Raw genomic sequence first — 25,022 nt, 5'->3', positions numbered from 1 at the left:
TATGATCTACAGCTCATATGCCTCAAACACATTTTTTGTTAAAATCTGCAGATTATGCAGTTTATTAGGGGGCCATTGGGACAAATCCATAATTATGCAAAAAAACACTGATGCCGCACAATCGTGTAATTCCAGTGGCCCTGACAATAACGTATGGCACAGCATTGAGTCACTCACCATAACAGATCAGCTGACTATGTCAAATCCCAGAAGACTATATATTTTACTGGATTATAATATTCGGGCTATGAAAGTAAGTGATTTTAACAGCCATGACTAATATACTGAGGGAAGTATCATACAAAAATGTGAGCACTGGAAATGCAAAGTTAAGTCAATCTCTGCAACAGTTTTGGGGCTGACTGGTATCTCAGCTAGTTGCAGACATGGAGCAAAGCTATTTTACCTATGTACTCAGTGGTAAAGGGGTGCTAGTCATCCGGACTTTAAGGGCATGTGCTCAGTGGCGGCTCGTGAAGTTTGAAAATGGCAGGGGCACAAGATTATATCAGTATGTATTGCATGCAATGAAGCATTGTAACTGCATGAAACCTAGGTATGTGGCTAGGTGAGTTAGGTGGCTTTAGCTGACTCCTGGCTATAGTCTACTGTCATGAGTCGGTACTCGGCATGGCCTACACAGACATTCATGCTTCCAAGGTGTATACGGGGACTCAATGAGTACCCTTAAAAATAGATCAACACTGCCATTTACAATAGTAAACGTGTAACATGATGCAGAACATGTTCACATGTCACTGTAGGCACTGCAGAAACAACAGACCATGAACGACTTTGTCTATGTCTTGCTAAATGGGGCATCTCCTTCTCTTTGAAATCCTGTAAAATCAATGTATGCAAGCGTAACACGTATGTGTATGTTGCTCTTACCTGGGTTTCAGGTGGAACAGAAAGTTCTCAAAGGTGCTTCTGTCGAGATATTTGCTCCCCGTTGCTGGGCTCACAGTTACATTACTTGAGATGAGATGGGAGGAGAACGAGGCGCAGAAGATGTTCTAGATGTCCTATTGTTCCCTATCCAGCGCCGACTGCTGATATTTAAAGAAGGCTCCGTGCACCCTTTCAGTTTGTAGCCAAGACAAAATGCTCAGTGTGAGCAACGTCAGGACGTTGCAGGCGCAGTTACGGTGACCCACTTAGGTACAGCCTCGGAACGGGCTGTAACCTAATGCGCCCAAGTTGCAAGCTACAGTGAGATCATAGGTGCCACTCTATGTCTGAACTGACTGTGAGTGAGGTACCCAGCCCTGTTTACGGCAAAGCCCAGCATAAAATATGTGAAGATTCACACCTGCGCACTTCACCTCCTGACTGTGCCTGGTTGCCTGATCCTCGAAGAGAGGGTCAGATTAGACCATGAAAATAGTAAGACGCTCATTTGAAATTGAATGTTTTTTTAATGTGCCAGAATTTGTTTGACTTTGTCAGAAACCCAGGAAACAGACAGGGTGCCGCTCCCTCGCCCTCATCTACCGGCCACTGCTGCATCAGCTGTTTTTGGCTAGAAATGTGGCAGGATTAGTCATGTCTAAAGTTAACAACAGAACATAATACCATGACATACACCAAGCAACACAATTAAACATAGCAATACACTTTACAACAAACTAGTCAAATCAGAATGCATCTAGAATCAAAGAGGAACACAATAAAATCACACAATAATTCAGCACAAAACAGAGCTGGACAAAAAACACAATAGAACACATCACCACTCCAAATAAATACAACACAACAAACATGTGCAAACATTCTTGTCAAACATTGCCACCTTCAGAATCCCGTTTTCATAATACAGTGGTAAAAGGTGTTAGGAGCAAGCACTGCCTTAGCATAACACCAAGGACATGAATTAGCACCAGTCAAAAATGTTTTGTGATCCGGCCCCAGTATTAGAGCCTCACTTTGGTGCGATTAATTGGATTCCCTGCTGGGTATGGGACCAGAGTACTTTCAGCAAAACAATTCTGGAAACCAAGGATAATATTCTGGAAAGCTACATGTGGCGCAGTGCCCATCGCCAAATGCGCAGCAAGTGGGTACTATTTAGATTAGACCCTTCTCAGCTCAGAACAATCAGGTATGTGATTTCCTCAACATACACGCTGCTTACTCGATTTTTCTTGGCACCGCAGTCCATTTTGTGGCCAGGAGTTTCCTTCCGTCAAAGGGCTTCCTTACAATCCTCTCGAGCCCCTGCGTACGTTGCTGAACACCAGATCTAAGGAACGCTTGACCTGTAATTCTCAACGATCAGAAGCTGATCCTCGCCTTTTTTGATCTTTTCAAGAGGTCTGAGGCCTTCACCAATCTTTCCTATATATGTCAGATTCCACTCCATCTAGGACTTTTGAAAATGGACCTCAACACTTGCCAGATGCCACCAGAATAGCTTCACTTCATCATGTTAAATCCATACTATTCAAGAATCAAAGAGGGAGTCCTCCAAACAGCCGAATATTCAAACAGCAAACATCTATACTGAGGAAAACATGCTTCTGTGTGGAACAGACCATTGGTTCCATCCACGGCATTTCAGCGCACCAAGCTGCACAACTCGTTCTGTTAATCCTGCCTTACTGATGGGTTTACTGAAGTAGGTGCAGAAAATAAAACCTGCTGTCTTGTCACACCTCATATTTAGAGAGGAAGAAGATGATGTGGAAGTGATGACGGTGAAGAGGAAAGTGGAGGAGGTAAAGCTTTAAATATACAAGACCTTGCTAAGGTGTGACAGGGGTACAAGGTGGGTATTACTGTAATTCTAGTTAAAGCAAGCATTGGCAAAGCCAATGGGTCTGACTTTAAAATTACAACAAAGGTATTCACAAAATCTTTTTACATGCGTTACAGTCACAAATTACGACTATCACATTAAGTCAGTGCTCTTGGCTTTGCTAATGCTCCGGAAAGTTGCAAAAAAACAAGTGCTTTCAACAGAATTGGAATATGGGAGATAAATAATTGAATGTGAAAAACAGTGTGTTATAGTTTTCAGGTGTAAAACAGTGCGCCGTGCAGTGCTTGATTTGAGCCAGTTGTTGACGGTGGGGTCCACTGGAAAACCTTTTTGGGGACCGGCACTTTTTTTTCCTGATTAGTCTTTGACCCAGTGGAATGAATGAATGAAATAGGTTTTATCACGCGCAACTTAGCCCAATGGGCGTCAAGGCGCCTAAATCAAAGTAATGCAGCTCGCAAATCAAAACCAGCAATCTCTCATTGGTAAGCCATAGTAAAATACCACGTCTTCAGGGCCTTTTTAAACAGATCAATTGAGGGAAGGGTTTTAACCTCAATTGGAAGGGAGTTCCAGAGCTTGGGGGCGACTACAGAAAAAGCTCTCGCTCCCCATCTGGCTAATCTTGTACGAGGCACTACCAATTGAAATAGTCCAGCCGACCGAAGTGATCTGGAAGGGATATAACGAGTCAGCAGAGACCCCAATGCATCGTTGGAGCCAGCCAAAAGAGCTCTGTAAGTAAGACAGAGAATCTTGAAAGTGATTCTATACTGAACAGGGAGCCAGTGAAGATTTTTTCTAGCGGTCGTAGCTGAAGACGCCAAGGGGAGGGCTTGGAAAAGAAAAAGACATAAAATGGGCAAAAGAAAGAGAAAGACGGACGAATAGTGTCAAAGGGAGAAAGACGGACTGAAACAGAACCTGCAGGAGTGAGATAAAGGGGTCGGAATGTCTGGTGGGGGATGAAAGCGGCATGAAATGGAATAACTACACAGCATTGGAATTTGCGCACCAGCATTCGGTAGCACCGGCCACCAGCTTCTGAGCAAAACTTTGTGTCCAGTCATTTATTATTTTACAAATGAAGCACTGTTACAAAGTCATCAAGTGCTTCACCATACAAGAGCACCTGTGTCACATGCCCGAAGAGCAAAGGTAGATAGGATTCATGCACAAATATCTGTCACAATTAATAAGAAAATAATTTAAACTACACCCACTCCTCTTCTGTTAACAATGTCTCAACAGTCGCTGCTTAGTTTCTAAAAGAATAAGTGCTGGTGCCCAAAGCTCTGCTCAGAAGACCATCGCTGGTGCAATTAAATGTCAGCACGCCCAATACCAAGTCTGCATAATCTTCCATCCACCACATGCCTCTTTAATCCACTACAGACACTTCCTGCCCGTTTATCTCATTCTTGAGGGTTCCTGCTGTCTTCCTTTGTGATGGGTTTCGTCTTTCTCTTCCTCAGTCTTCCCACTTTGTTTGTTTTTCCTACACTTGCGCTCCCTAAATGTCTAATGCAGAAAAATATGTGCTGGTCTCCAAAAATGAGTCCCTGTGACACCCACCGGCAACCACGGGCTCAAATTAAACAATTTCCACATTTTATACCTTCTATGGCAGCACAATGCAAACATTGCATGGTTTAGGTAATGTTACATTGGTATCTTCAATAAATAGGGGCTTCAAAATTCAGAAAGGATTAGCCTCTTCAGGTAAGGGTGTCGCATTGAGGCAACATTAGATGGTTCTTGGGAGTAATGCCAAACGTGAAGAGCGAGATGCTAGAGACGCATGTAGTAACAAACAAGCATTTTTTAAATACTAGAACACGCCCCCATCAAGTTCCAACCTGGCCAACAGGTAAGCAACTGCAGGAACCAGGGGAGGACAACTCACAGCGAAGGACTAAAAAAAGCAAAACAAATTGTAGGGAAAGTGCACTTTAATTTTAAACAGCAAAGAAGTGTCTTCCTTAATCGTCCTTCTATGGACTCTGCCCTTCACTAGATGTTATCTTTATTGGCTACAGCAGCCTGCAGACTTCAGTTTACCTGACATACGAGCGAAAGTTGCTCACTTGCCCCAGGAACAGATGGTGCATACTGACAGAGTAGAATACAGGCCTCGAAAAATCATTAAAATGTTACTAGACCTGCAGGTCTAGTGACTTAAATAATCTACTCGACCTAATTACAATGCTCTTGACCCATCAACTGGTTTCAAAATATGTGATCCTGGACAAATATCTTAATTCACTGAGCGACCATTTTCTTCTTTTTCACATAGGGAAGAACCTTCAAATACGCAAGTTCAGCATGTCTGCAGTACAAAAAACACTTTTGTTTGGTTTAATAGACTACACTTTTGTGCCATATATAATACAAATTTAGCCAAGCCACATATACAATATACATGACCGCTGACTTGCCCTTTAGTTCGGTAACAGCATTGTCATCAGGGCAGGGGCAGGAATGTTTCTCAAATCATATTTAAAAACTATCACTTTTAATAAATACATACCTAAAGCATGAAGAGGTAGCACACTTATTTGCAATCAGCAGATTTGTCATTTGCACATCACCAAGAAAGGGTTCGGAACTGTTTTGCTCCTATTTAAGTCTTTGTTTGCATCACACTTCTGATTTACAAATAAAATGTGCTTTCGGAATTCCCTATATATTTTGAAATATTTAAACTATTCATTAACAAGCTGTTTAAATGTTGTGTGTTAGAACAAACCTGACATCTTAACAGTTTTTTGTTTCTCAATGATTGTCAGATAGATCACTTGACAAAAAGCTCTAGCAGTAAAAAGAGAAAGACGTAAACACTATTGTCCAGGATAAAATAAGTAGCAACTAGCAAAATACCAAAATGGCATTTGACATCTGTCCTTGAAAAGACAGTAAATGTGTCAAGACAAAAACAAGATTTAAAGGAGTCGTTATTGCTCATTCATTATCCGAATGAACAGAACACCTGTTCCTTTCCAGTTTGTTTACTTGCGATATTTGACCAGCAGGCCCTATAAATAAGCTCGCCTTGGTAAAAATCGGACTCGCCATACCGAGTAGATTTTTCGAGGCCAGTAATACTGTAGGTCAGTAAAGTCTAGAATTTGTTCTCGGCAATATGGTGACAGTGTGCAAAGCCTCAATCTTTAATCTACCAATCCCACGTAACTAAGCAATGCGTTTGTTTAGCCCAGCTGCTACAAGGAGACCAGAATCCATTCAAGAGCCATCTGGGAATTTGAACCTCAATGAGGTTCACTGCTTACCAAGTTATCAGACATTTGCAGCTAGTCTCAATGTTAGCTGGTGTACAAGCAGAACAGTCATTGTTGGGAGAACCCATATCGGGTAGAGAAGGATCAACAGAACTACTGATGTGTTGATTTTTCCCCAATATGGTCATTTGTGGTCAGAGTTTAAAGAATAGGAGGGATGGCTAAGGTGAGGTCCAGTTGAGATTACCTCATTGACTTTGCGGCGCACAGGCACTGGACCATTAACTAGCTCCTGGTCCCCCCCCCCTCTCTCCTATTTTTAGTATCTAGCACGGCGGCTCAGCCGAGGGACCCTTTTTCCATTTTCTTTTCTTTTCACCTCCTCCTTCCTCCCTGAGACATGACTACCTCCACTATGGGAGACAATATAGGCCTCAGTTTTGGTGAAGACATTGTGGCAGAAATTCAGAGGACTCCATCACTGCTCGATAGTGATGGTAACACAGCCAGTACTAGCGCGCAGGGCGACTGGAACTCGCTAGCCTCACTTAAAAAAACTACAAGTTAAAATCGCCCTTCACGGGTCGGTTATGACTGAATATCTCAGAGCTAACACAGCACCTAATGGCTTACTGGTACGAACGGCACCTAGGATCTTCTTGGAAGATCTCATCTTCAGGCGGGAATGGAGCCAAATAGCATGGAAATGCACCCGCGACTGGATTGTCCTGATAATCAGTACCGCGAAACGACTCTCTGAAGCACTCATAATTAAAATCAATATAGCAGTGAACGACCTCAAAACAGGCATCAGCCTATCAGCATACAAAACCCGCCTGGCAGAGATTAACACAGAAATAACTGACCATCATGACTAAGTTATCAATCAGAAAATCACAAAATTGCAAAAGGATCTCAAGAGATTCGATAGGGAGAAAATCTATCCATACATCAAAGAAGATTTTCAACCGACTGACACTGATGCGACTTCAGACGATGGCTCATCCACATCCAATCAATCGGGCCATTCTTCCATTAGCAACTCGAGCAACCAGAGCTGGGGTCGACGCTCCAATCAACAAGGTCTTCTACCACCCCCCGGAATGCCACCACTATATGGTTATCCAGTCCAACCCTATCCACAACCAGGACCTATGTGGTACCCTCCATATAATTTACCCCAACCGGGGTTCCAACAACCTTTTTTCCATAACCCTCTTCCTCCTTTTCAGAACAGAGGCAGGGGCAGAGGCAGAGGAAGAAGAAGAGGGAACAAGCAGGTCCAATGGCAGGACTCAGAAAACCAACAGAGAACAACAAGGAGCATGACACACCTAAGAAACTGATCGTCAACCTTTCATCTAGAACCCTTAATCCAGACGAGACTACAGCTCTTGAACTAGGACTTGGATTCGTACCTACCCCAAAAGAGGACAACTTCAGGCTTGATGAAGAATTACATCAACTCTTCCGTAAAGTGAGACTGAGGGCCTTCTTCAAGGATACCATCGCACCAGAACAGGATGACACAGGACTTAGACCACCCTCCAGGTTTACACCCACGGCCGGCATGGTCCCTCATGAGGTCCTCACCTTCGAGAAGGCAGTCCTTAAGGAGGCCAATCTCCTGAAACCTCCCAGTCCCTACAACAACTTGTCCAACAAACTACGGAACGCGGTGACCTCCCTTAAAAATGATGCCACAATAGTGATCAAACCAGCAGATAAAGGGGGCGCCACTGTAATTCTTAACACAGAGGACTATGAACAGGAAAGCACCCGCCAACTCAACAATACGGAGTATTATGAGATACTGGAGACTGACCCCACCACGACTCTACTTGGACAGATCCGCATCATGATGAATGAAGCTTCAATAGAAGGCTGGATCACACCTAAAGAAGAGGCTTTCCTAGTCAATGAGACACCTAGGATGCCCTATTTCTACCTTCTCCCCAAGATCCACAAGGGTGTCACCCCTTGCCCTGGTCGCCCCATCGTATCAGGAATCGGCTCACTGTTGGAACCCCTCAGCCAATTCAGCTATTTTTTCCTACGTCCTCTGGTCCAATCAAAGCCAGCATACCTGAAGGATACCCCTGATGTCCTTAACTTGATTCAGGTTATCAACGAGGAGAACACGGAGGACATCAACCTACTGCTCACACTCGATGTAGGAGCACTTTACATGAACATACCCCAGGATGCTACCATCGAAGTTATCAGCAACGCCCTACGAGAATCAGAACTCCCTACCCAAACCCCGGAAGGGTTCATCTCAGCACTTATCGCATTGGCACTCACCAACAACTTCTTCATGTACAAAACCACCATATACCACCAGGTACAAGGTATCAGTATGGGTAGCACCTTTGCGCCGAGCCTGGCAGGGCTGTACATGGCCCACTTTGAGACTACCCATATCTTTTCCGATACCAACCCCTTCCATGAGCATCTTGTAACCTCGAAACGTTACATTGATGATATTCTGATCCTTTGGAGGGGGCCTGAAACCTTGGCCATGGCATTCCAGGAATGGATTAATAATCGGGACCCGCACCTTCGATTTACCATGACGACCAGCAAGGAGAAGATCCCCTTCCTGGATCTTTCCATCAGCCTCGAAAACGGTATACTACATACCACCACGTACAGGAAGAGTACGGACTGTAATAGCCTCCTTACTTGTAAGAGCTACCACCCCAAAGCTTTGAGAGAGAACCTACCCTACGGCCAATTCTTGAGAATCAGACACAATTGCAGCAAAATACATGACTTTGAGCTCCAAGCCAACCACCTGGCAGACAACCTCGCTCAGAGACATTACCCAGGACAGGTGATCAGAAGAGCTAGAAAGCGGGCCAGGAACAACACACGTGAATGTCTCCTGGAAACAAGGGAACCCAAAACTAACGGTCTCATCACCTGCGTCACGACCTTCACCCCTCTATCAAACCAAATCAAAAAAATAATCAACCGGAACTGGAGGATCCTCAACAGTGATACTCTGGACATTCCGACCCCCCGGTTTGCCTTCAAAAGGACGGAAAACCTACGTGACCAGTTGATCAACACACGACCACGAGTTCCACAGATGATCAAAGAAACCACCCTGTGGGACCTCCCAGCTGTCACAGGACACTATCCTTGTGGCACATGTGGGGCATGCTCTTCTACGCGATACACAAAATTTTTCAACTGGGGAACTTGAAATGGGAACAACGCAAACACACTAATTACAACACAACGAACTGTGTATATCTCATCACATGCCCGTGCACTCTCCAGTACGTTGGGATGACAACCAGAGCTATTAAGAAAAGGATAAGCGAGCATAAGAGCACAGTGAGACGAGCACGCTCAGCTACCAAACTGACTAACCACTTCTTGGAGAAAGGCCACCCATGTGAAGCCATCCAGTGGACCATCCTAGAGGCTAATTCATGCTGGAATAGCGACTCTCTCTTTAGACGCAAACAACGTTGGGTCCATCGCCTCCACACTGACACACAGAGCCTGAACGATGAAATCCCGTGGTCAGAACTGTAGATTTTTCCATCACCCTTCATTTGTGGGCTAGTGAAAACCAACATCCCTTATGACCTGGCTGATCTAGTCGCTGCTTCAGACTATTAATGACATTACTGCAGACTGACCCTGCTGCTGGGTGACCTCTCTCCCACACCCTAGTACCTTGAGATTTGTGCACTCTTGTACTATCTCCAACCCCTACTACCAGGGAAATTGACAGCACTACTCGTGCCCCCCACTCTGTCACATCTATATCCACTTCCGTGCCTCAGTGGTGGTAGAGGAGACATTTGGGCACACCTGATATAACGTGTCAGGTTGAGACTTTTGAGCCATTTTCACACATACTCACCTGATATTTAACACGCAGTGAACCCGAATTGCCCGCTCACCACACATCAGCAGAGGAGGCGCTTGCCATTCACGTGCTCGATACATCCCTATTCGGGCATTATTTTTCATCTTTTTGCACATTTCCAGCTATTTAGTGAGTGCATTACAGTGTTGCATTACTTTCGCCCGACATTAGCTCACCATTGTCTCTGCTACGCATGCGCACTACCAGCACGATATACTATACGCATGCGCGCATGAGCATTCCAACGGGGCTAGCTAAACGAATGCGCACTCCTCTCCACGATGACGAAGCATGACATGCTCCACCGGAAATAGGAACCTCCTCACACGCCCCTTTCTGCCACACTTTAATTGATTGATTGATTGAGGTACTTATAGAGCGCAACTATCACCCTACGGGCATCTTGGCGCTTGCATTGGGAACCCGTCCTGGTTTTTCCCTGTAAGATAACCCGTACTGGGTATCCCCAAGGTGAAAGCCAGGCATCCCGCCGCGGGGGGCCGTTGTGGAGATTAAGCAGGCTTGTTGCCCAGAGCTGCATAGTGTGAACTCATGCTTAGAGTGGGCACCGAAGCGAGAATTATCGAGTCCGTGGACAATTGGGTTCTGGACCCTGCCGCGTCGGGAATCGAACCCAGGTCCCGGGCCTGATCTCTGCTTCAGGGTATGCCTCCTCTAACCAGTGAGCTACACTTAAATTACGGCCAGATCCCCTTTTCACTCAACCTACGAGCTGGCGTCTGGATGGGGCAGGTTTCTAGAGCCGACACCCGAGCAAACCCCCAAGAAGGTGTGGGCACCCAACGCCGCTAAACTCATGTAAAACTGACTCCTCTGTTAGGTAAGCACTAACGCAACGCTCCCACCTCGCTATTTTGCAACAGGGGGGAGTCTGTGCTTTCAACACCGTTACCAGCCGTACTTGGTGATGACCTGTTGTCTTAGCATCGGCTGGGGGGTACACGGGTTGGGACGCCTATCGAACTCACTCGGAATTCTTGAGCTGAGTGTGATGGCGCCTTCCCTTTGGTGCCCCTGCCTGGTGCTGGAACAGGCCACACCATTCATGGAGGAACCGAACTGACCTTATTATTATCATGCCTCACCTCCTGTTTGGACCAACTGTCTTTTGGTTACTTGTTCAGGAGGCCAATGCACATACGCTCTACATGAACTACTATGAGCGGTGTATTTTGTTTTTAAATTCTTCATTTTTGTGTTGTTCTTTTACCCCACTTTTCTAGGTCTTGACCAAAGGGGGCACAACTTATTTAAGAGCCACTCACAATTAGTGTAGGAGGCGACTTCACTGTTGGATCTGTGAGAGGGCTAATGGTACCCTACTCGCACTAATACGTTCGTGCACCCACTTCACATCACCATCACCCCCGGTCCTGATGAAAAGCCAAGGATCCTCCTGACCACTCCAGGCGTGAAACATGTCGACCATAGCATAGTTACCCGGACACATTGCGTCTCTATTGGTAACTCTTAACCTACGGGTTTTTTAGTCTACCCAGGGTACCTCTTTATTAAAAACGACCTTCTTTTTTGGAAACCCTTGGGTAATTTTAACTTACACTGCACGCACTACCCTCACCTCTCACAGAGTACTTAGATCCACACACCCACATGCACCCATCGGCAGTTCTCTAAAAGATCTCCGCTAAAGAGACCCTTCGGGGGACCCGTAGGGCATTGTACCACCGGCCCGACGAGGAGCAACCGCCAGATGATGAAGTATGACATCCTTCGGGATGTGTGAGGACTACAAGAGAAAATTTGTGTCTCTCCCTACCCCAATCACTAAGTCCCTGACCTAGTATCTCCTTCTGTCTCACTTCTTATCTTTTTGTAGTGTAGGTTGTCTTTTGACAACACTCACTACGGAACAGTGCCTTATTTTGATTACGTCCAGTTGAGATGGCCATGCCATTGTACTCCCTGGATTGTTTAAGATCCAATGATCTAACACCTTCTCTGCCTTACATAATCTGGCAGTTTCTGATTGATAAGTTTCATATGCGTCCAATACTCTAAGAAAATGGTTATTTTGGGCTATCCAGTCATCAAATCCCAAGAGGTAACCAGGTATAGACAAATACAACTATGGCTCACTTTGGTAGGTTAGCCTGAACGCCACAGCAATCCTAAGAGAAAGTGCGCATAAAAGTTTAACATTACAAGCTAATACTGCTTAAGAAATAGAGAACATTCAAAGATAGTTAAGTAAAAAAAGAAAACGTAAGATAGTTCAAACAAAAATGAAGAATAGACAATTGTTTTAAAGGTTATGACAAAAGAAAGAATTTCTCATAAGCATTCAGTGGTAAAGGACCATACTCAGAATTAGTGGCAATCTACAAGTAATTAAAAATGCCACCAGTGAAAATCAACGGCTTAAAGGGTTGCACAAAAATATGATGAAAAGACGGAAAGTAAAATGTAAATAAGACTAAAAGTAAAAATGTTACATTAAAAAAATAAGTTGAAAAAAACTCAATTAAAATAACACCTAATGAAAATCATTAGCAAGAATCATTATCTTAAAAGAAGAGTGTAAAGCTAAAACTGTTTTAATTAAAAGTTTTGCCTTCCATAAAGTTGAAAAGGTGACGGGGGCCAAAGCACCCCCAGTTCTCGATTTTCCAAAAACCGTTGAATACAGAAGCGGGGAGTTGCCCGGATAAAGGATTTTATCTTCACATTTTGAAAGAAAATGTTTAGTGGGACAAACCTAAACGGATTAAAAACTATCCGAGTTCTAAGGGTCATGTACCATTCGCTCAAGGACCCGATCAAAACAAAAGTTTCAATTCCAAAATAAACTCCAAACAGAGCAAAGTAAAGACATTGTGTTTATCCATGAGTGCATGCAGTAATGTGGACATACTGGTTTCTCCCTAACAGATTTCTATATTATAACTTCATTAGACTTGTGTCAAAATCCTTTAAAGTAACCAATTAAAAGCTGCCCTTGCTCCGGGTAGTTTGACAGATATTCCACGCGAAAGATCGACCTCTAATAATAAACGACTTCCACAGCCTACAATGTTCCACCCAAAGGAATAAAAGTATTCTAAATGTGTTTGAGGAAGCAAACTGGTGACTTCCCCTTCAGATACACCAGCCAGAGTCTGAGAAGAGTATGTGGGAAGAACAGTAGCTCTTGAGTAGCCACACGCCTAAGGAGTGGAAAGTAATCCTCTAACCACCCCACTCCTTCCTCCTGCCCTTTGTCCTGTACAGTCTTTGATCTATCAACTGCTGGCCGATCCCAGCAGGCTCTCTCGGCAGTAGCTAACCCATTTTACCAGCAGCCTTGGGGTTTGTTCACGTAATTGACCTCCTGGCATGGTAAAGTATGCAAAAAGCAATCTACCATAGGTAAAACCCCGAAACAGATTTTAAATCTCTTAGGATGTTTGTTCTAGTCAGATGAAGCTACAGCCAGGTAGTGAAAAGCAACTAGGAGCTGCCACCGTTGAATATTTGGTTTTGTGGTTTTCATTTATTTGGCATGGGAACACAATATTTCAGGCTGTCAGCTTGCTTTCGGACGTACTATGTCACAAATATTTCAGGTTTAGGACAAATAAAAGCATAATATCAACAATGACCTCATGTCCAGCCATGTAAATGTACTAGTAATATGAACATCTACTGTTACCTTATGAGAGGATGGGTATTACACATTTTACACCTTCCAGCCTAGTGCTCTGAATTCCTGTTGGACCATGCCCACAACCCAAGAGTTGAATTTCAAGTGAAGGAAATGTCATTTTACATACAGTAAGCAAGGGCTAAAGCTTAGTTTGCAGGTCTTACGCCCCAGTAGAGGATACAACCTAATGTGACACAAAGAAAAAAAAATGATTTTTAAAAAGCTGGATGAACTCTCTTTACCAAATGGCCAGCCCACAAGCTGACTTAAGACTGGCCCCTGAATTTTAGTCACTTGACATCTACTTTGACCGGAACAGAGTGCTGCTTTTGGCTTTCAAGATGTCCATTAGTTTTATTCTTTGCACGAGAGATGTCCAGATAAGCATCCATCAGTCTCCCCGGGGAATGGTCTGGTGGAGGTGTGAGAGACCCTTTCTGCTGGTCCTGCGGAACAGCAGATCTAAAAAATGAGTACACAAGATCTAGAGTAAGCTCACTAGGCTTGGAGTGGAGGACAGAGCTTAGGAGACAAAGGTTCCGAAAAACTGAGCAGTGACAAGGGTCAAAGGAGGTGGCATTTGTGCCCTCTTCTGTATGCTCAGGCCTGGTTAGGGGATCCTTCTTTGACTTTCTCTCCACTGCTGAGGCTTGTTATTAAACAACCACCAGAGGGACAACAAGCCCTTTTAACAGGACTACTCAAAACTGTTTTGCCATATAAGTTAAACAGGCTGGTTACAGAGGCCAGTGGCCTGCACCCAACTGATGCACAGAGGATATTTTGCACAGAAATTCAAGAAGCTGATGTTTCCTTTGTACCAATGAACAGTCCAGCTGATGTCAAACTTAGCAGTTGGAGGAGCCAGACACTGCTGCTGGCCAAGGTGCATCAACGGCTAGGAATGCAGATCTAAAACAATGAGTTTGAGACATCCAGCCCATCCCCAGTCTTGGTTCTTTGGTTCTGACTTTTTCCTCAATAACTAGCTTTACAGAGCTAACACACAAATGCTTTCAAGTCTGCTGTAGTCGATGGAGTTATTCTAGACCTTTCACCCAGTTTTATTTAAGCCTTCACCCCCAAACATGTCTTTTGAGGAGTCCTGGTAATCATTTATTCATTTTATAAATCCATTACAATTCGAAAGTTTTACATTTAGTAATCCTTAATGCAGTTTTTAATTGCAAGTTTTGTGCATCTTCCCTGCTATTCCTGAATTGTTTCTGTTTATATCTTGTTTAGTTGCGCCACACCACTGGTTTGCAAAGAATGGCTTTGCTCTTGTCCACTGGCAAAAAAGAGCAAAAAACGTTCAATTGGAGCTACACATTCGATCAGCACCAAAGCCAAATCTGGCAGGAGATACTGACTTAGCGTCAGCTGTGTTTAGGTCAACCATCAAGATAACTCAAGAATGAAAAAACAATCTCACATCATTGATGCAATTTGTAGGGGGCCACTGTAGATCAGGTGGTAGCCCAGGCCTTCCGTGACCAACGTCTATGTCAGCTATGCATATAGTACCACCACTGCAAACCGAGCCATATTGCGCTATAAACCGGTGTAAAATTAGCACCGTAATCTGGTCAACCGAAATGATGAAGCTGCGGTAATAACTAAAAAATTAGCTAGCCAGATAATTAAGCAACTGCTAGATAATCCAGCTTCAGGTCAAATATAAATTTAGTTTAAAGGGTTCAAACATTACACTGGAAGCTATTGTCTCCTATGTGCGGATCCAAACAACAAACAATCGAACTTTCTAACATTTTAAGTTATAAACCTCAAACATACACATTCAGAGATTAAAAAAATTGTTCGTAACCAATTTAAAAGAAATACAAAAAAACTATCAGAATAAAAGAGGAGAGATAAATCTAGAGTTAGCATCAGCCAGGGAATATTGTGGTGATAGTAACCCGAAGTAATGTGGAACTTCCGTAGAAATGTCCAGGTGGCAGCATGCCTACATTAGACTATATAGTATACTCCTAGGTCAAAAGATCTTGCTGATGCCAATATGAGAGCTGATTTTCTTGTTGCCGAGAAAGAATTTGGTCCAATTTATGGAAAATGAAAGGGTTTTACAAATCTCTGCAGTTTGATAATTTCGATGAACATAATCCGGGCACCATATGCAAAATTCCTGGTGTATTAGTGAAAGCACTGAGCTATCTTAAAAATGTATGTCAAGTGAAATAATCGTTTCTAAGTAGCATGGAATTGCCATCAGATTTCACCTTAGACATATCTACCCCCCACCAGACACCACATGTGCTTTAGCCGACACTCAGGCACCCCCTGCACCATGACAATCAAACCTTACCAATTTGGATTGTCCGCGCTTTCCCTGAAGACCGACTCTTCACTTAGAGAGGCGTATTGTGTCCAGGTCATGCAGTGGCTTTTCATGGTCATGATCCTAGCCTGCAGGTTCAGCCAGGACTCCTCCTGCATGTAGATATTCGGCACCTTAAGCATGCTGCTCTGTTAAACACAAGCATCACAAGTCAGAAGCCAGGCAGCGATGTTTGACAGAAAAAAACTAAAGAAAGGCCACGCCGGATGGCAGGGTACTGCAAATACAAAATACATACAGGATTCAAAGTACACACCCCTATCCACTTCTTTGCCATAAACATTTCAATACAGACCACAAAAAAAATCAATCTGCCCGAAAAATACAGTCGAACTCTTGAAACACACTGGGCAGTGAAAACACACAGCAGATGCAAAAAGCATTTTCAGTCATGGGAAATATTGCACTCATAATTATAAATGACTTGCTGATGCAAACATAAGAGATTATCTATTTTCGTCTTTTGCAGCTATGACCACTGCATTTACTATAAAACCATGGTCCAGTCGCCCTCACTCATGGTCAGAAACCCTTTTTAGGTCGAGCGCGAGTCTGTGCGCATGAGCTGCTCTGTGAGACTTCTTGTATATGCTGGACCTAACAAATAGGGAATAGAAGCCCCGCCCACTCTCCGCCCATGTTTGCATTGGCTTGTGTCATTGTCTGTCCTAAATGCTGGCTTCAGATTCGTCAATCCACTGGTTAGTCCCTCCTTAGTACTGCCTCCTCTTCATTTGTCACCTCTCATGGCGACTGGCCCCTTTCCATAATTTGTTACAGGGTTTGAGATATTTTACACTGTGAGCACTATTTTCTTTAAGGAGGTTCTCCTCCTCAGGCAAGACATGCTTTGGTGCCGTCTCCCCCCACCGCCGTCCCGTTGTCTGTGCCTTCTCCACCCTCAACCCCCTCCCTCCCGTTGACCGTGCCTTCTCCGCCTGCCCCCCACCCTCCCTCCCGTTGTCCGTGCCGTCTCCCCTCCCTCCCTCCCTCCCTCCGTGATAACAACCATTTACTATGCAATAGGTCTCGCGTGAATGCGAGACCTGTTGCATTGTAAATGCTAGTTACTTTTGTGGATTGTGTTTCCATTAGCATTCTTTCTACAAATGAGATGGTAACTACTCTTTTGCGAAAACTGTGCCTATTCTGACATTCACAGCAGCATTTCCTGCAACGGCACTGCCACAACAAGTCTTCAAACCTACTGCAGACTACACCCAACACCCTTTAAATCAAAGCATCAAAAAAGGACGGACATGGCTGTTATGTTATGTTATTTAATTTTATAAGGCGCACAGCTACACAACATGGCTGTTCAGGACACTAATAGGGATATGACGTCCTATATTAATGCTACCATACAATACACAGTGAACCTCACTCTCAGTGTTGTCTTAGGGATTTTTGGCACCCTAGGCAAGACATACTTTGGGGTCCCCAGTTCATAATTTTTCTGCTAATTGAACAGGGCATGATGCCAAACAAATATTTAGGAAGGGGGCCTGAAATGCGTCTTTTCAAGGCTCCCAAAAAACCTTCAGATGCCACTGGGCAAAGAGAGAGAGAGCAGTGAAAGGTAGAATTAGGTAGAGGGGAGAGAGTCTGAGATATGGAAATAGACAAAAGCAAGCAAGTTAAAGAGAAAGTTTGCTTTCCCAGGGGTGCCCATGGAAGGTGGGGCCCTGGGCAATTGCCCACTTTGCCCATGCCTTAAGACGTCTCTGCTCCCTCCACCTTCCGAAGAAACTAAAGAATCTTACACAGTTGTCGTCTCCAGTGCCCCAAGCCGAAAAACAGAAAGGTACTTACTTACCGTGGTAACTTCAGAGGTCAGCCTTCTTCACATGACCAGGTTTTGGGAACCCGATGGAAGAAAGATGAAAAAACCATGTAGACAGCTACGTAGGTCTGTACTGACAGAGGTTGGTGCATGCAAGTCACTCCTGTTTGTGGTACTGCCCTCACCCTAGGTGGCCGGAATCACCTTATTTTAACTGAGTGAGGCAAAATATCTGAACAGGGGCACACATTGGTAAACAAACGCATATAAATACATATACACAGACACATACGAAACTTAAGCAAATGTCATGCTAGTAATATTGTTACATGTATCAGGGGACCATGACTTATGAGAGGCCGAAGCATGTGTGGGTCATGATGTTCCTTTCTACCGTCAACAAAGTTAATAAATGACATATTACTCAGAGTAGGTCTGCAGATATGGTCTATGAGGTGCTATTTTTGTCATGTGTAGAAGTTGCTAATAAAGACATTAAACCAAGCAACAGAGCCAGAACACAAGACGATACATCTGTGCGGTGAGAAGAAATCTCATTGATAAACCCATGCAATGGAATGCCCAGTTCTTTGTGTCAGTAAGCTGAATATAACATTGAACCTGTGACGCAGTAAGTGGTGATTTCTACAACTATTTTGGTTCTGTATGGCAATAACGTTAAATTTGACCTTCAAACTCTAGTATTAATGGTGTAGCTGCAGACTAGTTGAGTTGTTCTCTGTAACTTGTTTTATTCAGGCGCAAACATTCACTGAAAGGGTTAAAAATGATATAACGGAAGCTGATACAGGAACTATGTTGTATTTCCCTTCTGTTTCGATCTTTAAATGTGCTGTAGCGATTGAGCTTTTCAGGTCTCACGCCTGGCGGTGCACTGCGCGAGCCATTTTGTATGTGAAAAACGGGGAATGTGAGCTGACCTAGGAATCGCACACGCTCGTGCGTGTGCGTTTCCTTTTGAGCTCCCCCATTGGCCTTTGCGTGAGTCTTATTGTAAAAGACTGCACGCAATTGGCCCGAGGCACGCGCATAGCTCCTCCCATGGCCTATTGGTGTCTATTACGCACTTGGTGAGCGTAATAGACACCAATAGGCCATGGCTCGCAGTGGCGCGCGCGCACCACTCGTTTATACATTACTTTCAAGCGCAAATAAAGCAGGGTGCCTAAAATGGCTTCCGGTCATTACTGGCAACTATCACTTTACATTTCAGAGCCTCGGGCGGCAGAGCACAAGAAGGGGCACAAATAGGAAGTCAGTTGTTTAAAAGTCTGATGTTTTAAAGAGTACACAATAGTACGTTTAGCTACTCCAGAATGTTTTTGTAAATAGGCTCCAAAGTTTTTAAATTCTAAGAAGTGTTGGCCAGGGTTATTGTCCAGATGTGCACAGCCTGCCACGCAAACTGTAGAGAGAAGAGTAGCGTCTGTGCTTGTGTGTGCAGTGTGGCACATGCGTGTTGTAAATGCAGGCCTTACATCGCCTTTAGGTCTTTTCTTAGAGGAGAGGCAGACTTCCTTCCTGACATCCCTCTAGCTGCTACACGGCTGAGTTGGCAGTACAAGCTCCGATGTTTACTAATAGTGTATGTCTGCATTAGTGTACAGTCTGTGTGGATACCGATGGTTGTTCATATAGCGCGTGCTGCAGAGTTTCCTCAGCCCAGGGACTTTACAAGCCGTAGAGTCAAGTCATGAGGCTGTAGTGGGGAACTTTTACTACTGGTTCTAATTCAAGGGGCTTATGAAGGGGCGACCATATTGAGGACAGAAGGCAGAATGGGTTATACCGGGGTGTAAACTCAAGACCGGCCGACCCACACTTTCCATAAGGAACAAAAGTTCAATTTGCGGAGTTAGTTTTGCAGCATGCTGCTCACAGGTTCACAGACTGGAAAACAGTGACGTATGTCACAGCCTATGAATAATAGCAGTATGTCAATTAATCAATGCTTATCCAGTCCATTCTATATATAAAAATTAAAACAGAAGACTGAGATGTAATACGGGTAATGCAATAAAAACAAAAAACGGAAGTCTCCTGCTAAAACTTTGTCTCGCATGCGAAGCTGCTACAAAAAGGTGACAGGTGAAAATGATTCAGACACGTGACTCCCAGGTGAAATGAAAGGTAGAGCCTGACGCAGCTTCTAATGAAGCCTCACCAGGGCTGGTGTGGCCTTTCATCTTCACGGGGTGGAGTGCGGTCTTTGAATTGAATGAGGTAACACCTAAGGAATGAGAGGCGCTCTCCGATTGGTCACAGGGAGTTCAGCGGATTGATAAGCCTTCTTGGGACATCTTTAACTTTACGGTCCCTGACTAGAATCACACTGTGTCCAAGTCAACTCTTTAAGGTCGATAGAACCACAATTCAGTTGGCTTATATTAATAACTGGTAAGACAATCCACACACATACACTCCACACTATGCTGATCCAGCGGTTCAACCACAACAACAGATACTCCTCTACCATATACTCACCTGGGCCCATCAAACAAACTCACACCATGCAGCGAAACCGCCGGACATAATCCTTTGATTTGTTCAGTTTTATATTCATCGCAACTTACCAGAATTAGTTAAAATATCATTGTTCGTCTCCAACTAACCCCTCGCTGATCAACAAGTTCTTTCCTCTGGTCGATGGACCATTAGTTTAGCTAGTTGATGGCATATATAATCAAACTAACTTATTGTGCCTTTTAAAACAGATAACCGCAGACTCTGGTGTAAATTTCAATGCTTTATCTACATTTCAAACGCATGTGAACCATCTCAAATACATAGTACAATCGCCATCATTCAGTAGAAAAAGAATCAATCATCAAACAATTATAATACGGACTTACTCAATGAATACGGTCTAAGGAAAAGAGAGGATAGAGAGATAAGGACATAACTAAATCACAAGAAAATTATATTTACCAAGAATGGTGTGAAGACCAACCCCTGGCCAAAGGGCTGGTGAGGGTCCCCTGGGATAGGACAGGAGACAAAGGCTTCAGGACAGAAATCGGGACAGGGTAGTGGACCTCTCTAGCTGCGCTGCACCCCTCTCTGACACTCTTCCTCCTCGAGATTCTTCCGCAGTCTTCAGCTCTCCAGCTCCCCTTCCCCAGCTTCTGCGCTTCTTCAGCTCTGCGTCAGCACCTCAGCCATCACGACAGTCTTCGCTCTTCATTCGTTCAGTATTCAGCATTGAGCTCTGCTTCATGCTCTCTGCTCTGCTAACTAACTTACTAAATCTATCTAATGATAGGGTTTTTTCTTCATGTCCCACCCAATAAAGTTTCAATATCGTAAAAATGTGGGATTTGATTGGTTTGGCAAGAGGAAATCATCATCACACCATGCTTACTTGTCATTAGAATCAGTTCAACTATTGTTCGCTAACCCATCCCCTTAATTGTTATTCATTTTATTAGCTCTCATATGCCTTTCACACTACTTTGAAACATTTTAATAACATTCAAATGCGAGTTCCCATCGTTGAACTCTTCACCATCCGTTCCCAGGGTGTAACACTTGTGTCCTTGGCTCCCATTCAACATCCAAGTCATCATTCCGGGTTAACTTTCAGAGGACATGCGCAGTCTTCTCATTACTCAACCTCATTCAGTTATACAAGAGAGGCCCAAATGTGCACTAGTGATAAAGTCAGAAAGACAAATATTAATTTCTCAAATAAAGTGGTCGTACTGTATACCACCCATCTCTACTCTATCCCCTTTCATTAATTAATACTTTTCCCGCATTTGCATTAGTAAAATAGCTCGTTTTCATTTCAGCTAAGCAGGTGCCATGCATGTGAGCCCTCAAGACGCCATTTTTAAAGCTTCTGCTCATGCGCAAGAATTTCCCTCCAAGCGACAGCTCGTCATCCTACGTAGATGTAGTTGACACACGTGCAGTAAAGATTTCCCATTTAAAGCGGTTTTAGTCCTTCGTTCATGTTATTCACGTTAGTAAACACATAAGCAAGCTTCACTAACCCGCGTATTCGTGTGGTGCGCATTAGTTTTACACGAAACAACGTTAATAACTTGTTAGTAAATTAAAGGAGCAGATTGCTTTCGAGCAAGTTTCCTTTCTACGAGTCCTTGCTCCATCAATGCCATATAATTCCAATCAGCAATATTTCACTCAGCACCACACACTTCCACGCCACACAATTCAATTCTAGACATTTCCATTCCACACCACTTTTTCAACACAACACAATTACACAACACACCACATACATCCAATCCACACCACAAAATTCCACATCATGCCACATAATTCAACAGCACACCACATAATTAAACTCCACAAAATACCACTCCACCACACAAAATGCCATTCTACATCAGTACACTCTGACACACAATCCCACTCCACATAATTACAGTGCACTCAAAACCACATAATTACTATCCACATATTTCCATTACACACCATGCCACATAATTCCACTACACAAATCCACTCCCCACAATTCCACCACACACAATTCCACAACTAACAATTCCAAGGCACATAAATCCACTCCACACCACATGCATCCGCTCCAATCCAAAACACATGGGTAAAAGACATCCTCTTTTACGCCAATACCTTTAACTCTCACAAAGGCGAGACCAATTTGCATTGCAAATGCTTGTTCTAACTTATTATCAATCCATTTCAAGGCGCTGTCTAGGAGGAAAAGCACCCAACGAACCAACCTCACAAGGTGATGAATGGACATGGAATCGGGTTTAAGTTTAGAGATGAACGTTTTGCTTTGACTACAATGTTGCAGGTCATCTGTGGTCTGTGTTTCCCCTAGAAAAGAGGACTATATTTATCCCCAAAGTCGTGGCATTGTTTCTAATCATTGTACTGATGACGGCCGGCCTCACATTTGATACAGAGCTGAAACGTGATTGCTTCAGGCAGTGTTGATCGTCAGCGTTTCCTGCTTTACCCGTACTTTGCCCCGATACCTTCTCTGCAGCACTGCATTTGGGCTCCACCCTGAATATATTGTACTAGTCCATATGACAGTTTTTGTTATTGCACTCCTGAGCTGTTCACCAAAACCTCTGTTCTCCACCTATACCAAATAAAATCACTATTAGTTCAGACCATTCTACGTTTAGATTGTATTCAAATCTGATTTACAGATTGCACTACACAAATGCATACAGATTGTGCAAAATAGCATAACAAAGAAAGGCAATCTTATGGATCATCTTTCGGGACCAATGCTTTCGATACAAGTCAATGCCCACGCTCCTTAAGGAATATCGGGTTGCCCAAGGTGCAATCACTACAGAGGAGAAGGAACAGATTCCTTGATCTTCTCTCACGCGTCCAGTATTAGACCAACCCAACAACTCTCTACCTTCTGCTTTCCAGAGAAAGCGACTGAAGCACTTGGGAAGGGGTTTACTGACAATGGAGTCACGTTAGAGTGGACCGCAGGCAACGAAGATCCATCAATGGACTGCTCTTCAGTTCTACTTGAGTGAGGCATGATGGAGATTGCAGTCTGTTGGCATCCATGTGCATCACTCCTCCAAAACCAATACCAACTAGGACAGGGTTATGGTTGCCAACCATAGAACTACTTAAACAGAGCTCAGAGACAAAATGAAGCCTGCAGACTACAGACATGAACATGGCAGCCGCAAAGCTGCTTAGTTTGAAAGAGTATCAAATCATTCAAGAGTTAGGGAGGATTAAAAGAGTTTTTAATGAATCTCTAGATTATATTTTTTACTTTGCGAAGGGGTTAACACCCGCACACTGTGCGCTGTGGTCTAGTAGTAGATCTGTACAGACAAGTACGGATGGAGGTAAAGGGTGATCGTGCCATGGGCTCAAGGAATCTGCTTCAGATTTTTCGGTATTCGGATTTATTTCCCGCCCAGAGTCCTGCTGACCCTCCCCTCCCCCGCTGCCCCAACCTCGGTCTCCGCTTACCATAATTAGTCTTGAGTATTAATAGTGAAGTAATTACCACAGAAAATCCACTTCTGCAGCCCTTGTAATTCATATGCAAGGAGTGACCTTAATGGATGCTGGGGAGGTCAAGCAAATGATCATAGATTTATGCAGACTCTTTGGTCCCCAGCCAGATTTCTTTTGCTTCTAAATGCTAAGTAAATTATCTAGCTATTTCATGTTTCATTTCTGGCTACTTCCAGCTGGTTATGGACTATTTAAATTGATGGATTTTAATAGGCTCCATTTGCAGACTGTTGCTCGCAAAACACAATCAGCCAACGCGCTCATTTCCTTTCGGGCTCCCAATGTACCTTCGAAGTCATGTTTTCCTGCAGAGATGAGGCATGGAAAATGCAAACAGAAAGATAATTGGCAAAGGGGAAAAAAGACGTCAATTTGCAAAGTTTTGAGCTGTAAACAGCCTATTTCCCTTTCCACTTTTGAGCCATCCGGAAAAAGATCTCAGGCCTGTGGAAGGGGGAAAGCACATTAATGAAGCTTAGCAACTGGGGTATGCACACCGAGGCTTGAATACAATCTGCTTTAAACCAGGTGAAAACAAACTACATTATGAACCATTCTCATTCAGCAGCCCAATTAGGAGCGAAGCAGCTGCAGACTCACAAACAAGCATTGGCACAGCAAACAAGTCTGCCTTGCACATTAAAGACGCCTTCTACAGTGAGAAAAGCAAAACACAGTTGCCTTCAGTATATAATCTAGCTATGAGATAATTGAATTTGTAATAATTCAGTGCACTTTTGAGAGGCACAACTGTACCTCATTTATAACAATGCAAGCCCTCTATAATTTGCAGAATGATGCAAAAAATTGCTTTAAGAGAAAGAGAAATACTAGTTTGTTGGAGCCAAAGCCAACTCTATGTATATTTTAAATACCTGGAAATAATAGGTCAGCTGTGCTGTCAATCAAGAACTAAAGAGCGTACAAACGTGGGGTTTGATAAAGAAGTAATTGGTAATCTAAAATCTGGCGGATTGCTGGTAATTTGCATGTTTACTCCCCGTAAAACTACCAACGATGCCATGTTACATTTTTTTAGTTTGGGACCAGAAATTTTAATTTAGACCCTCTGAACAGAACCTCCGAGCTATATTCCTAGAGGCCTTGGAGCCTAAGAAACTAGTATAAACTGCAAAAGGAGATTGAAACTACCTTTTCTAGCATCACAATCCTGCTGACTAGAGAGCAGATAATGAAATTTACAGAAAGCACAACGTGACCGAAATGATCTACAGGTTGCCTTATTCTTTGCCATACTTCCCAGTAGTACAATGTTGCCAGTAAAGTCTATTGTTAAACTGAT

At 43.6% G+C, this 25,022-nt stretch overlaps 1 protein-coding gene across 1 annotated transcript in view; it reads right to left on the bottom strand.

Annotated features, from left to right (window-relative positions):
- Positions 1-25,022, bottom strand: part of PRELID2 (PRELI domain containing 2) — a 374,305-nt gene that overhangs the window by 86,567 nt on the left and 262,716 nt on the right. Inside the window, exon 4 of the mRNA XM_085618122.1 lies at positions 15,883-16,043. Coding sequence (XP_085474248.1) covers positions 15,883-16,043 — 161 coding nt within the window. The remainder of the gene's footprint in view (positions 1-15,882; positions 16,044-25,022) is intronic.

This window comes from Triturus cristatus, chromosome 7 (assembly GCF_964204655.1).
Source record: "Triturus cristatus chromosome 7, aTriCri1.1, whole genome shotgun sequence".
NCBI lineage: Eukaryota > Metazoa > Chordata > Amphibia > Caudata > Salamandridae > Triturus > Triturus cristatus.
The sequence above is the reverse complement of the archived record's forward strand: the minus strand, read 5'-3'. Positions and strand labels throughout refer to the sequence as shown.